The sequence below is a fragment of the Podarcis vaucheri genome (genome assembly GCF_965113315.1).
Source record: "Podarcis vaucheri genome assembly, chromosome: 1".
Taxonomy (NCBI): Eukaryota; Metazoa; Chordata; class Lepidosauria; order Squamata; family Lacertidae; genus Podarcis; species Podarcis vaucheri.
In genome coordinates, this window is record NC_138759.1 from 80,914,952 (window position 1) to 80,928,249 (window position 13,298).

At 41.3% G+C, this 13,298-nt stretch overlaps 1 protein-coding gene across 2 annotated transcripts; it reads left to right on the forward strand.

The window, feature by feature from the left end:
• Window positions 1-6: 6 nt before the first annotated feature.
• On the forward strand, window positions 7-10,575 carry GAL (galanin and GMAP prepropeptide). Of its 2 annotated transcripts, XM_082228619.1 has the most exons (7): window positions 7-434; window positions 704-784; window positions 1,854-1,908; window positions 5,699-5,764; window positions 7,549-7,629; window positions 8,120-8,197; window positions 10,296-10,575. In XM_082228619.1, the coding sequence occupies exons 2-7, from the start codon at window positions 704-706 to the stop codon at window positions 10,355-10,357; spliced, it is 423 nt and encodes a 140-aa protein (XP_082084745.1). In that variant the 5' UTR covers window positions 7-434; the 3' UTR covers window positions 10,358-10,575. The 2 variants fall into 2 exon arrangements, with proteins under 2 accessions (XP_082084745.1, XP_082084746.1); XM_082228620.1 differs by lacking the exon at window positions 5,699-5,764 and having other exon boundaries at window positions 10,296-10,569.
• The last annotated feature ends 2,723 nt before the right edge of the window (window positions 10,576-13,298 follow it).

The following is a 13,298-nucleotide window of genomic DNA, read 5'->3' on the forward strand; positions in this document are numbered from 1 at the left end:
GTGGCGAAGCCGAGCGTAATGAGAGGTAATTGGCCGGGCTGTTATCCATCTGCAGCCTACATCTTGCCTCCAAATGCCTCTAATTGAATTGATGTAATTTTTTGCCCTTCCTAATGCACTGCCTCGGCGAGGGGAAATGGCCGGGGGGTGGGCGGCTCTCCAGGCTCCCCGGGGGGAAAGAGGCAAGCAGCTCCGGCGAGGCTCATAAATAGCGCGGATCGGGCAGGCTTGGGTACCACTCGGACCACCACCCCGCCTCCCCAGCGCTTCTTCCGCAAGCTCCTCCTCCTCCTCGCTTGCGGGATCTACGCAGGGACTGAGTGAGGAAGATTCCCACAGGAGATCAGCCAGCAGCCCTTGGGGTCGGGGACCACCGTCCTACCGCTCGCCAGGATCCACCTCGACACACATCGGACACCACTTTGCACGGCAAGGTACTGTCAAGTTACTGTCGCGCTGCGTTCGTGACCTCATGCGCCTTCCCCATCTTTGGCTACAACTTTTGACGCGCGTCTTTGAGTTCTCCTACCCGCCGTGCGCGCGCCTGTTTATATAAAATCTGTAGATAGAACATCGCTCGTTCCCCTTTACTTTCTTCCTCCTGGCATTATGGGGTGGTAAGAAGGGAAGCGGGTGTCTGAAACCCCCCAGCTGACAGGGGCAGGCAGACAGAGGGGTTCAGTGCGTTTTGGTCTCCTTTCAGATGCAGAGGTGTACCTGTCTCCTGTTTGCCTCCTTGATCTTCTGCGCTGCAGTCTCAGAGACTTTCGGGCTGGTGTTATCCGTGAGTATTGTCACTTTCTGCTTTCTACACTACTCTCAGTCTACAATAATCATGTGTAAGTGGTGAAGGGAAGGGTGGGTGGGGGACAAATTTCACGGTAAATTTCAGAAGCCTGCTCTTGGATCAGTGCAAGAGAAAGTGTGTTCACACGGTCGTTTTTTCCTCCAGTATTGATGCAGTATAGCCACTCATTTATTCCGGCGTATCCAAACAGCCTTCTTACAAAGGATGGCATCCCTGTTTTCTCCCCAGTGTCATCCTGAGGTTTTTGAGTGATGGTGGTGTGTAGTGATTTTTTGGAGTTTCCATCACAATTATATAGTGCAGTCCTTTCAGGTATGATGGATTGGTGGAATTCTGTTGTCTGGCATGAAGGTGTGCTTTGGGATTGTAGTAAAGCCCCTCTGCATTTCTTGGTCACTTCTCCACAGTTGCCAGTTCTAAAATGCCATCTCTCTGCAATGGTTTTCCTACAGTGGTGGAACAAATCTCCCTCCCCATTTCAGGGGCAGGAAGGAAAGTGGGGGAATAACAATTGTATTTTCCAAGAGTTGATCTTTTCCAGCTGGAGAGAAGCAAGTGATTTGTTGAAGAGCACAGGAATCCCAGAGAAAGTGGTGTAAATCTTTTGAAACAGTTTAACAGCAAGGAGAATGTGAGTTGCTTCTTACTGAGACATTAATGTCAAGCTGGGTGCAGTCCCAAGTTTACTTTTCTGGAAGGAAATTCTTTTGAAATTGATGAAGCCAACTCCAGAGTAACCTGAGAGTACAAAGTATGAGGGATGAAACCCTGTAACAAATCATTTACTTTACTTATTTTTTATTTTATTTTAGCTATATAGTAATTTATCCTTAAAATTCAATTTTACTATTCAAACAACACTATAAATATTATATAGTTATATATAATAGATTACACTTACATTCAAGAAAACAGGTTTAAATATATATTATGAAACATGATCAATGTGTGATTTCCTTGGCTGGTATTTCTGTATTTTAAAAGAAAAACTGTGTGGCAGTAATAAGTGAAAAAATAATAATCTCACAATTTTTCCTTCTGTAAGGCTAAAGAGAAAAGGGGATGGACTGTGAATAGTGCTGGTTATCTGCTTGGTCCAAGTAAGTCCAAATGTTTTATATTACTTGAAGACAATCTGAAATAACAGAAAAGTAACATCCCAAGGTTTCTAAAGCTCACCGCATACAATACATGAGCATACATGCAATATCCCATACTAACTCTCATTCCCAGCTTGTGGCGGGTGACAGCACTAAATCACTCAGTTAGTGCTCTCTGGTGTTTATTGTAACCTATTTACAGTGGAGTGCTTTGCAGGAATTATGACTCTTATCACTGTGCTTGAATCATGAGAGTAAACCAATTTTATCTGAAAGCTCATCTTTCAGTTCCGAAGCCATGCCATTTACAGATAATATTAAATATACACACTAGTATCTCTGAATGTGGTTATCAACTTTCCTGGAATAAATATGCCAAACTAATACTATGCTGGAAAACTGTATCTTCTGCTTTGGAGTCCACATCTTTTTACTTTCCTTTGCTTACTGTTGTTGAGAAGATGATGTATTTTGGACTGTCTACAAACAACTGAGGCCCAGTCCAGCAAAGTTAATGAAAGGGCATCTGCTTTGCATGCTGAAGGTTCTGGGTTCAGTCGCCAGCTAGGACTGGGAGAGAGCCCTGCCTGATCTCCTGATAAGTTGCAGCTAGCTATTGTAGACTATACTGAGCAAGAGGGGCTAATAATCAGACTCAATATTAAGCGGCTCCCTATGTTCCTGAATCCCACTGAGTGTACTCGAATAGGACTTTACCTAGATTGTGCCCATGATAAGTGCTTTATGTAGATACTATACTTCAGCTTGGGGAAATAATTTTGTTATCCATGAACAGGTAATTTTGGTAGAGAAGAGGGTAAAGCGATTGAAGTGGTTAGGTGCCAGGGGACAAAATTCACAGTAAGGTTCAAAAGTCTTTTACTTGGATAAATGCAAGAGAAAGAGTGTTCCCATGGTTGCATTTTCCTCCAGTATTGATTCAGTTTGCTCACTCATTCCTGAGAATCCAGGCAGCCTTCTTCCAAATGATGGCATCTCTCTTTCCTCCCATCATGAAGTTTTAAAGTAGTGATTTTTAAAAAAATCATTTTTATTAAGTTCCCCATTTTAACAATCCAATCAAATCACATTGAATGTTCCAGATTATACAAATACATATCAAATAGTCCAAATATTCTGCCTAAATTATATATTTTTTGCCTAAATTATATTTTTTTTGTTGAGACTTCCCATGCTTCAAGTTCGGGGAGGCTCTTGTTTGTAGTTATTTTTGTTTATCACCCTTTCCTTTAGTGTACAAGCAATTATCAGCTAAGCTTCTTTTAAAGCCAATATTTTTTAAAGCATTATCAAGACACTCATTCCAAATTCTAGCTGATTGTTTGAGCCCATAGTTTGCTTTGTGTAACCTATATACAGAATTCTGTTTGCCTGCCTCAAATCTTGGTGCTTGATTCATAAAAAATTTTTCGTGCAGATTTAAGCTGTTTCAAGATAAGCTGTTTCACTATCAACCCATGTTGTGCTGCAATAGCTAGCAATAAACATACACTTTCACTCCTTGCAGTAGGAGAAAAAGTTTCATCAAAACTTTCACCTTTTCTTTGCGTAAAGCCTTGTGCTACCAGCCTAGCTTTGTACTTAACACTACCATCTGCCAAGTGTTTTATTTTATACACCCATCTACAGTCCACTGTCTTTTTTCCTTCTGGCAATGGCTCAATAGTAAACACATTATGTTCTGCCAAAGATTTCATTTCTGCTCTCATTGCATTTTCCCACATTACTATTTCCTGGTGTGGTAACTTTAAAACCTCCTTATAATCATGAGGTTCTTTCTTCACATCAACAGTTTTAACTTCTTGTATAGTAAACCTTTCTGGAGGTACCCCCTTATTGCTTCTTTGTGATCTTCAAACTTGAACACTTTCATCTTGCTCAGGAGAAATTGGTTCAGCTTTAGGAGATTGTGTACTGGGACCCTCATCCCCTGATTCCTCATCACTATCACTTTCAGAACTTTCTTTAATTTGTGGCTTTTCTTCCTCAGATTTCACAAAATTATCTGTATCATCTGAAAATAAATTAACTTCTGAATTTCCATGTAAATGAGCCCAACCATCTTACTCATAAAACTCTGCATGTCTTGATATTACAACTCGGCCAAGCCCTAGTGCAAAACGATACACTTTTGACCAACTTTGATAACCAACAAATCTAAGTCTCTTTGCCTTGGGAACTCTTTTCCTTCTCTGTCCTTTTGGGATGTGAATCCAAGCCCAACAACCAAAAGTTTTAACATGGTCCAAAAAAGGTTTTTTTTCCATAAAGCAAAAAAATGAGGGGTATTGTTTATGGTAGAATGAAACAATCTGTTCTGTATGTAATTAGCACAGAGAATTGCTTCCCCCCAAAACTTCCTGGATAAGCCAGAATCACATAACATAGAATCTAGCATTGTTTGTAAAGACCTTATCTTGCGTTCTGCAACTGAATTTTCTTCGGGTGAAAAAGGACACAATTTATGGTGACTAATACCACATTTTTTTCAACCATATATGGAGGGCTTCAGACATGAACTCGCCTCCGCGGTCACTCTGCAGTTGGGTAACTTTGTAGGGAAACTGCCTTTCTATATAGTTGACTCAATTTTTAGTCAGTTGACCAGTTTCACTTTTGTGTTTTAACAAGTATATCGGCTGTAATCATCCACAAGAACCAGAAAAAACATTGCTCCTCCTTCCGATTCTGCAAATGGCCCACAAAGGTCTGGATGTAATAAAGCAAATGGCTTCTTGCTAATTCTATTACTTTCAGGGTAAGATCCCCACTTACTTTTAGACCTTGCAGGTATTGCAGTCCAGAAAACCTGAACATTTTTTTCATTTTAATTCCCTTACTTAATTCTGGCATTTTTGCAATACTGCGGAAATTGGCATGCCCCAAATGACCATTCCACAAATGCTGGCACTCATCATGCAAGGCTCTATTCCTGTTAGAGGTTTTTTTTTCTTCTGGTGGCAGACGACAGAACCACGAAACTTGTGTAAAACACTCAAACAAAGGTTTTATTACAGCTATACAAAACAACAAACAAAAAGCATGCAGGTGTTCTCTCTCTCTGCAGGCAACTTCAAACTGCAACTTCTCCTCCTTTTGTAGTCATCACCAGCTGTACCTATCAGCCTAGAAAACCACTCCCAGAACTCACAGAAAAGGTTCTTAAAGTTACAGTCATCCTTTCTGTTTCTTTGCAGAATGACTCCTAACACTACCAGTAGATCACGATCGACCTGTTGGACATCCCTGGAACAGATCAACTGAAATTAATAGACCTAACCTAACTGTGCTCATTAAATTCAGTGGGTCAACTCTAAGTAAAGCTTAACTGAATACAGCCCAAGGTTCCCTTTCTACACATCTGTTAGTAACCTCCAGCTGCTTCACTCATAACGGAGCTGTATTTAACTAAGTGACATTTTCAGAATGCAAGCTTCACACCTTTGCTGCTTATTGGGTGTGTTCAATACACCTTTTCATAATTGCCCAATATGTTAGATTATAGCTATCCGTCCGTATGTTGTAGAAATTACTTTCAAGGACACAAGAGGGGTGTCTTTACTTACAAGGGGTAAAGCATAATACAAGAGTTTTAAAAACAGTGCCTAAATACCTCTACTAAGAATGTTTTATTTGTTTGTGTTGGCTTCAGATAAACAGTGACTGAAGAGGCTGTGCAGACAGCCAAATCTCCATTCCATAGAAAGGAGATCTACTGATCAAAGTTCCGTTTTTTCTAAGGTTGGGTAATAGCCATAATCTGTTTCAGGTCGTGTTGCTCAGATCCTCAAGAAAATGTCCCGTGCAAAGGGGACAGAAGAGCCACCTGGGGAACGTAAGATGGCTTTTGGAGGTTATTCGTGTAAACTAACTGCAGTTTACTGTCAAAGCAAACTAACTGACAACTCGCTACTTAAAACCAAAGGAAGCAACAGTACAACTACATTTTCTTTTCTTTTTTTTAATAAAATTTATTGAACAATTTCCACAAATTTCAAAACAAATAATCAATTACATTGTCCCCCCATTTTTTCCTTATTCCCCTCCCTATTCCTCCCTCCCTCCCTTCCCCTCCAGAGACTTCCCTCAGCTCCTCTCTCTGATTTGTATACCTATGTTATTCTCTGCATGTTAAAGAATGTACGTATCGTTACTTAATCTATCATATATTCATCTACTAAATTTGTGGATGTTTATTCAAAACCTGCAAAGGAGTCCAATTCCTTTTGTTGTTGTTTTAAGTAATTTGTAAAAAGTTCCCACTCTTCTCTGAAGTCAAAGTTGTCCTTCTCATGTAATTTATATGTCAATTTAGCCAATTCCGCATAGTTCATCCGTTTTTCTTGCCACTGTTCTTTCATTGGGGTTTCTTCATTATTCCATCCTTGTGCTAACAAGGCTCTTGCCGCTGTTGTAGCGTACATAAATAAGTTCTTTGTTTTTCTTGGCAGGTCTTGTCCTACAATCCCCAACAAAAATGCGCCTGGCTTTTTTACAAATGTCATTTTAAACATTTTTTCCAATTAATTATTTATCATTTCCCCCCCAAAATTAACCTCTCTACATTCCCACCACATATGGTAAAAAGTACCTTCTTTTTCTTTACATTTCCAACATATGTTTGATCCGGTTTTGTACATTTTTGCTATTTGTACTGGTGTAATATACCTTCTGTACATCATTTTCATATAATTTTCTTTCAAAAGAGAACAATCTGTAAATTTCAAATTTACTTTCCACAATTTTTCCCAGCCCTCAAATTGTATGTTATGTCCTATATCCTGTGCCCATTTAATCATAACTGATTTAACCTCCTAATCTTTTGTCTCCCATTCTAGCAAAATACTATATGCTTTCTTCAACAGCTTCACTTCTTCTTCTATAACTTCCTTTTGAAATCTAGAAGTTGTATAACTAAACCCTTTCTTGCTATCTTCCTTATACATCTCACGTAATTGTCTGTAATGTAACCAACTCTGAAAATGTTCTTTAATTTCCTCATAGTCTTTGAATTTCCACTTTCCTTCTTGGTCCCTCAGTAAATCTCTATATGCAGGCCACCTCCCCTTTTTGCCAAGTGGTTTGAGTAACGAAGCTTCAATTGGTGATAACCACCAGAGTGTTTTTTGTTCAATTAAGTCTTTACAGTACAACTACATTTTCTAAATTGGACACAATGAACCTAAGACTGCACCCAGATATGCTCAACTCTTTTAGTCATGGCTTTTCAGGAAAAGATAAACAAGGGCTTTGAATCAGAGATGGTTCAGGAGACGCCTTTCGAATTCCTTGCTAATGGCTCAGTTCCACATTTGGCTGAAGGGACACATAAAGTCATTGGGACGTGTTATACCAATAGCTGTACCACCACCACATCATCATCTATGACACTGTGGTGGTGCAGTTGTTTGCCAGTGATGCATTGGTTTACAGCTGGTGTGTCTGTTTAAGTGAAATGCTTCTTTCCATTCATTTGCTGTTCACCATCCCATCACGAAATGTCTTTCACGTTCTTGTTCAAAGCTGAAATCTTTTTACCTGGTGTGGTGACGTCTATGAATCTCAGGCTACTCTAGTAAGCATTACAGAATGAATGAAACCTCTCTCGTTTGTTAACAGGTGCAATTGACAAAGTTTTTAATACCCAGCCTGGTCTAGCTGGTAAACGTGACATACAGCTTGAAGGAAATACAAAAGCAGGTAATGAAATGACCCCCTTCTCGTACTTACTGAGGAGTTTATATCCCAGTGATATCTGAACAGCTGCCCACCAAACATCCTTTGGCACATTTCTAGATTCTAAAGAGAGCCTTTATTCCAAACTTTTACAGGGGGGGTCTGGGCAGGATTTCAGGAGTCTAGAGGTTTCAGCAAGGCCAGTCAATCAACTGGTGTATGGATTGCATCACCCCTTTTTATTCTTAGTGCATTTGAAAATGAAATATTCTTTTTAAAAGATACTTTAAACTTGAGGAAAAGCTTCTTTCCACTGGAAACTGAGGCCACTGATTACAGAGGCTGGTTAACATAAGTAGACCTATAACCAACATTGCCTCATCAGCCTGAGAGAAAAAAACAAACCCTTTATATCCTAATGTATATTATATTACTGCCATTATGTATCCCCTTCCTCACCTTAATTATTTTAAATGAACAGCAAATTTAATAATACCTAACTAATATTTTCTAGGTATTTTGGGAAGACCACTGACTGATGACAATGTTTTGCGTATGGTAATTGATTTTTTGACATACTTACACCTTAAAGGTTAGTAAACCTGTTTTCACTTCAAACCGTTTTGTAATATGAAAATTAACATAATCCTTACAGAGGATTGTAACCCATATTCCATGAGCAGCATTCCACTCAAGCAACAGGATTCCCACCCCCCTTTCCTTGTGTGCACTCCAGATCTGCTCCAAAGCCCCCCCCCCCAAGAATTTGCAGAAAATATTTGCAGAAAAACGTAAAGAAAATATTTAGGGGCAAAACCAAAGGGGGAAAAAAGCTCCCAAAACTGACCAATGAGGAACTGGGTGTAAACAGAACACTGGGAGAGGGGGACGGAGTAACCTGGAAGAGGCACACCTGGCTGGCTTTTGGATGTTCAGGCAGTCATTATGGCCGGGAATTCCCTTGCTTAAGTTTGGTTGGTGTACCAACTGCATCCTTTCCTGGAAAAAGCAGATCTGGCTACTGCTGGTTATTACCCACATAGCTTTGCATGGACATTTGAACCTGTCCACTGGCAGAGGTGAGAGCATGAGTAGAGCCCAGCATGATCAGGCCAAAGCCTCATCCTCTTCCCAGATACCTCTGGGAAGCCTGCAAGCAGGGCCTGAGTCTCCCTCTCCTGATTCAGAGCAATTCATATCCAGAGGCGTGCTGCTTCTGACGGTGGAGGTAGGACATAGCCAATAGCCCACGGACAGCTTTATCCTCCACGAATTGTCTATTCCTCTTTTAAAGCCATCCAAGTTTCTCTCACTTCACCTGGTGAGAGAAAATTTTGCAGCTCAACTATGCACTGTGTGAAGAGGTACAGTGGTACCTCAGTTCTCGAATGTAATCCATTCCGGAAGACCGTTCGAGTTCCGAAACATTTGAAAACCAAGGCGCAAAGGGCTGTCTGCAGATTCAGTTGAGAAAACTGAAAAACACGCAGTGGAGGAAGCCGTTCGACTTCCGAGGCGCATTAGGAAACGGAAGCATCCACTTCCAGGTTTTTGGCGTTCAGGTTCCAAAACGTTCGTCAAGGGAGACGTTCAAGAACCGAGGTACCACTGTAGTATCTACTGTCTATCCTATCTCTTCCAACTTTCAGCTTCATTACATGTCCCTGAGTGCTAGTATTATGAGGGAGAAAAACTTCTCCCTGCCTTGTTTCTCCACATCATGCCTAATCTTATACATCTCAGTCATGTGCCCCCTTTCTAGCTGTTTCTCTAAACCAGAAAAGGCCCAAATGTTGTAACCTTTCCTCATGGGGCAGTTACTCCATCCCATTGATCTTCCTGGTTTGGTTGGACGTGGAACAAGGCCTTCTTTTTGGAGCATTCTAACTCTGGAACAAACAAAGCTGTTGTTTCTTACACACACTTTCTCAGTGCTGAATGGCTTCTTAATTATTACAGGAAAATTGCAGGTGAACTAAATGGGGTTTTGCATCTTTCCAGAATTTCTTTCGGCTTTTAGGCAGTGTGATTTTTTTTCCCCACAAAGGGAGCCATATAGGTAGAAAATTATTCGTACAAGGAGAGAATAATAACAGCAAGATGAAAGGCAGGCACTGTAATTGCAAATCGGATGGTAGTGCTTCTGTCAATGAAGGGACCTTTGAGTCAAAGCCACACAATGCTTTCTCAATAAGGGAAGAAAAGTATATTCATTGACAGGTGAAAATGTTCATGGATGACCAGCCTCATGCAACAGTGCAAGAAGAGAAGCATATTTAGAATTTGCCATGTATTTAAGCAAGGGAAGCTGTGGTCCTCTAGGTGTTGTTAGACTGCAACTCCGCTCAGTTCCAGCCACCTAGGTCAATATGATGGAAGCAACACTTTGAAAACCAAAGGTTAGCTGCCTCTATGTTAGAACATAGGTTTCCCATCACTGATTTGAACCCCAACACATGCCTATATCAAAATTACATCCATACATAATTACAAACAGTTGAATGAAAACCATAAGAAAGGAATGACGTATTGTTTTTATTTCTTTTTGGAGGTGTTAAGTGAGTTCGAGTGCCTTGACTTGTATAATAATTGCTTTGGAAGTGAACTGTAGTTTTATAGATTTGTCTCCGAGCACTTATTGTTTCCTGTCTTTCACAAGCATATACTTCTAATTTTTATTTATTTTTCAGAAGCTGGGGTTCTTGATGACATACCTGCAACACTTTCTTCAGAAGAAACAAATCAGTCTTGAAAGAGAACGTATTTATACTCTGTGTTATAAATTCCCAACATCTAATCAGAACTTTGAACAAAATATGGCATTGTATTCATCTTGTACGTTCTTCCTCATTGTCAACTTCTTTTTGTCTTTTCTTTCTTTGGTGATGTTACATTGTAAAAAAAATAAAAATCACTGATAAAAAATTACTTTCGATAAATGACATAATAAAAAAATAGCAGCTGTTGCTTGTTTCACTTGTCCTAGAATACTTTGATGCTTCTGCATAAGGTTATAATCAAGGGGGCTTCAGTCCTGGTTAGAGATCTGTTTCCTTTCAAAGGTGGCGATAGGGGAACTCACTCAGTGTGACCCCCCCAAAAATCTCTTTTATTGTAAAGGGGGGGTGTACACAGCAAAAGCAGCAAAAACAACGATTTCAAACAAGGCTGGTCCTCTCTAGATCACTTCCCAAGACCCTCATGCAGTAGGCCAGTGGATGGAAATTGTTCCCACTCATAAAGCCATAATTCATTGCAACAGATAGATGCCTACGAGCTGCTCTGTTGTAACTCCTGTGCATCCTTTGCAAAGGTACGAGAAGATGCTGCACCAAGGGTTGTTATATGTTGTGCTCAAGGCTTTTTTTCAGCTGGAACTCACTGGAACTCAGTTTCAGCACCATTCAAGTGGGCGCCATTGCCATTCTAAGAGAACAAGGGAGGTGTTCATGGTGAGTTCCATCACCCTTTTTTTCTATAAAAATAGCACTGGTTGTGCTTAATGTGTTGTGTGCAGCAACATCTATTTTTGTGCTTAATTTAATTACAGCTGGTTTCTTCCTCCTTCCATTAGCTAAGGCTGATAATTGGCAACGTGGCTTAATATAACACTGCACGGGGGCAGCAGGTGTGCTAGTCTGTTGTAGCAACAAGAGCAGCAGCAGGGCGGAAAAACACCTTCATGAGTTTTCATTTAGTAGCTCACCACTCACTGGATGTGTGAACTGTTATTTTCCAGTGCTGTATGTATCTACCATGCACCTATACCAGCACCCCCCCCCCACACACTCACACGTCATTTGTAAATAGTGAGTCCCCAAACCATGAAATACAAGGGGTAGAAAGTCTGTCACATATCAGTGCAGAGCCCAGAGTCATATGAACAGAGGGACCTCTCCATAATAGAAAGCAGTGGGGAGGGGACACATTTAAAACCTTGCAGGAGTGGGAGAATTCCAACGGTGGGGGTGGGGAGTTGTGGAAAACTGAAACAGCTGGTGGGGAAAGGATCAAGTACTTCCACTTCACTCATCTCAATTAGACACACTGAAGTGGCTTTTGCGATCTGAAAAGGGCTGTTTGGATAATGCAGTGGTGGGGAGGGCCACATGTTTCCCCTCCCTGCATTAATATGGAGTTGGAGCCTAAGGATAGCAATCTGAGTCTTGTTCACTGTATATTGTGTGAGCTTTCCCTGAATCTGAGGCAAAGAAGCACTTTAGAATCCTAGGCTGTTATCCTATGGACAGAATCCCAATAAATAAACAGGACTTATTCCGGTCATAAGTAAACACATGCTAGTTTGTGCTGTTAGGCAAGCATACAGAAGTTTCGGTGTACAACCCTTCACTCTATTCTTGGACCCTGCTGTTGGTTTTGCAAACGTCGAATGAACACAGGTTTTCTCACTTGTCATAAAATTCACACACAAGTTAAGCTCCTTCACATATGCAAGCTGCTCGAATTTTTCCCGAAGATAGAACAAATTCAACAAGTTCTTTGGCAATTATTGAGGGGCCGTTGGATCCACGTGGAGCTCAGCCACAGTGGGAAGCTCAAATCCAAATCCAAATGCATTTGTAAATATGACTATGATTGTAGACTGAGGGGTCCCCACATGGTGTGATTCAGAAGTTTTTAGACTACACTTCCCACCATCCTTGACCATTGCCCATGCTGGCTGGAGCTGATGGGAACCAGGGTCTAACAACACCTGGAGGGGACTGCATTGTCTACCCCGGTGGCAGATGATGTGCTTCACTGAACTGGAGGACAATATAGCTCTGCGGTTAGAAGAGTTAGGGGCTGGCATGAGATACAACCAACTTCATCTGTAGGAGTCTGCATCAAAGAGACAGGTGGGAGATAAATAGATTTTATTCCAGCCCCTTAAGGCTAGGAATTGAACTGGGAGTGCAATATGCTTCCACACCACCACCTCCTTAGCAATGTTGTTGTTGTCGTTTAGTTGTTTAGTTGTGTCTGACTCTTTGTGACCCCATGGACCAGAGCACGCAAGCACTATTGTCTTCCACTGCCTCCTGCAGTTTGGCCAAACTCATGCTGGTAGCCTTGAGAACACTGTCCAACCATCTCGTCCTCTGTCGTCCCCTTCTCCTTGTGCCCTCCATCTTTCCCAACATCAGGGTCTTTTCCAGGGAGTCTTCTCTTCTCATGAGGTGGCCAAAGTATTGGGGCCTCAGCTTCACGATCTGTCCTTCCAGTGAGCGTTCAGGGCTGATTTCCTTCAGAATGGATGGGTTTGATCTTCTTGCAGTGCATGGGACTCTCAAGAGTCTCCTCCAGCACCTTAGTTCAAAAGCATTAATTCTTCAGCGATCAGCCTTCTTTATGGTCCAGCTCTCATTTCCATACATCACTACTGGGAAAACCATCGCTTTAACTATGGACCTTTGTTGGCAAGGTGATGTCTCTGCTTTTTAAGATGCTGTCTAGGTTTGTCATTGCTTTTCTCCCAAGAAGCAGGCGTCTTTTAATTTCGTGATTGCTGTCACCATCTGCAGTGATCCTTAGCAATAGTAAGGGCCTAAAATGTCATGCTGGCCACATGACCCAGAAGCTGTACACCGGCTCCCTCAGCCCATAGAGCGAGATGAGCACCGCAACCCCAGAGTCGGTCACGACTGGACCTAATGGTCAGGGGTACCTTTACCTTAAAATGTGACAAGACA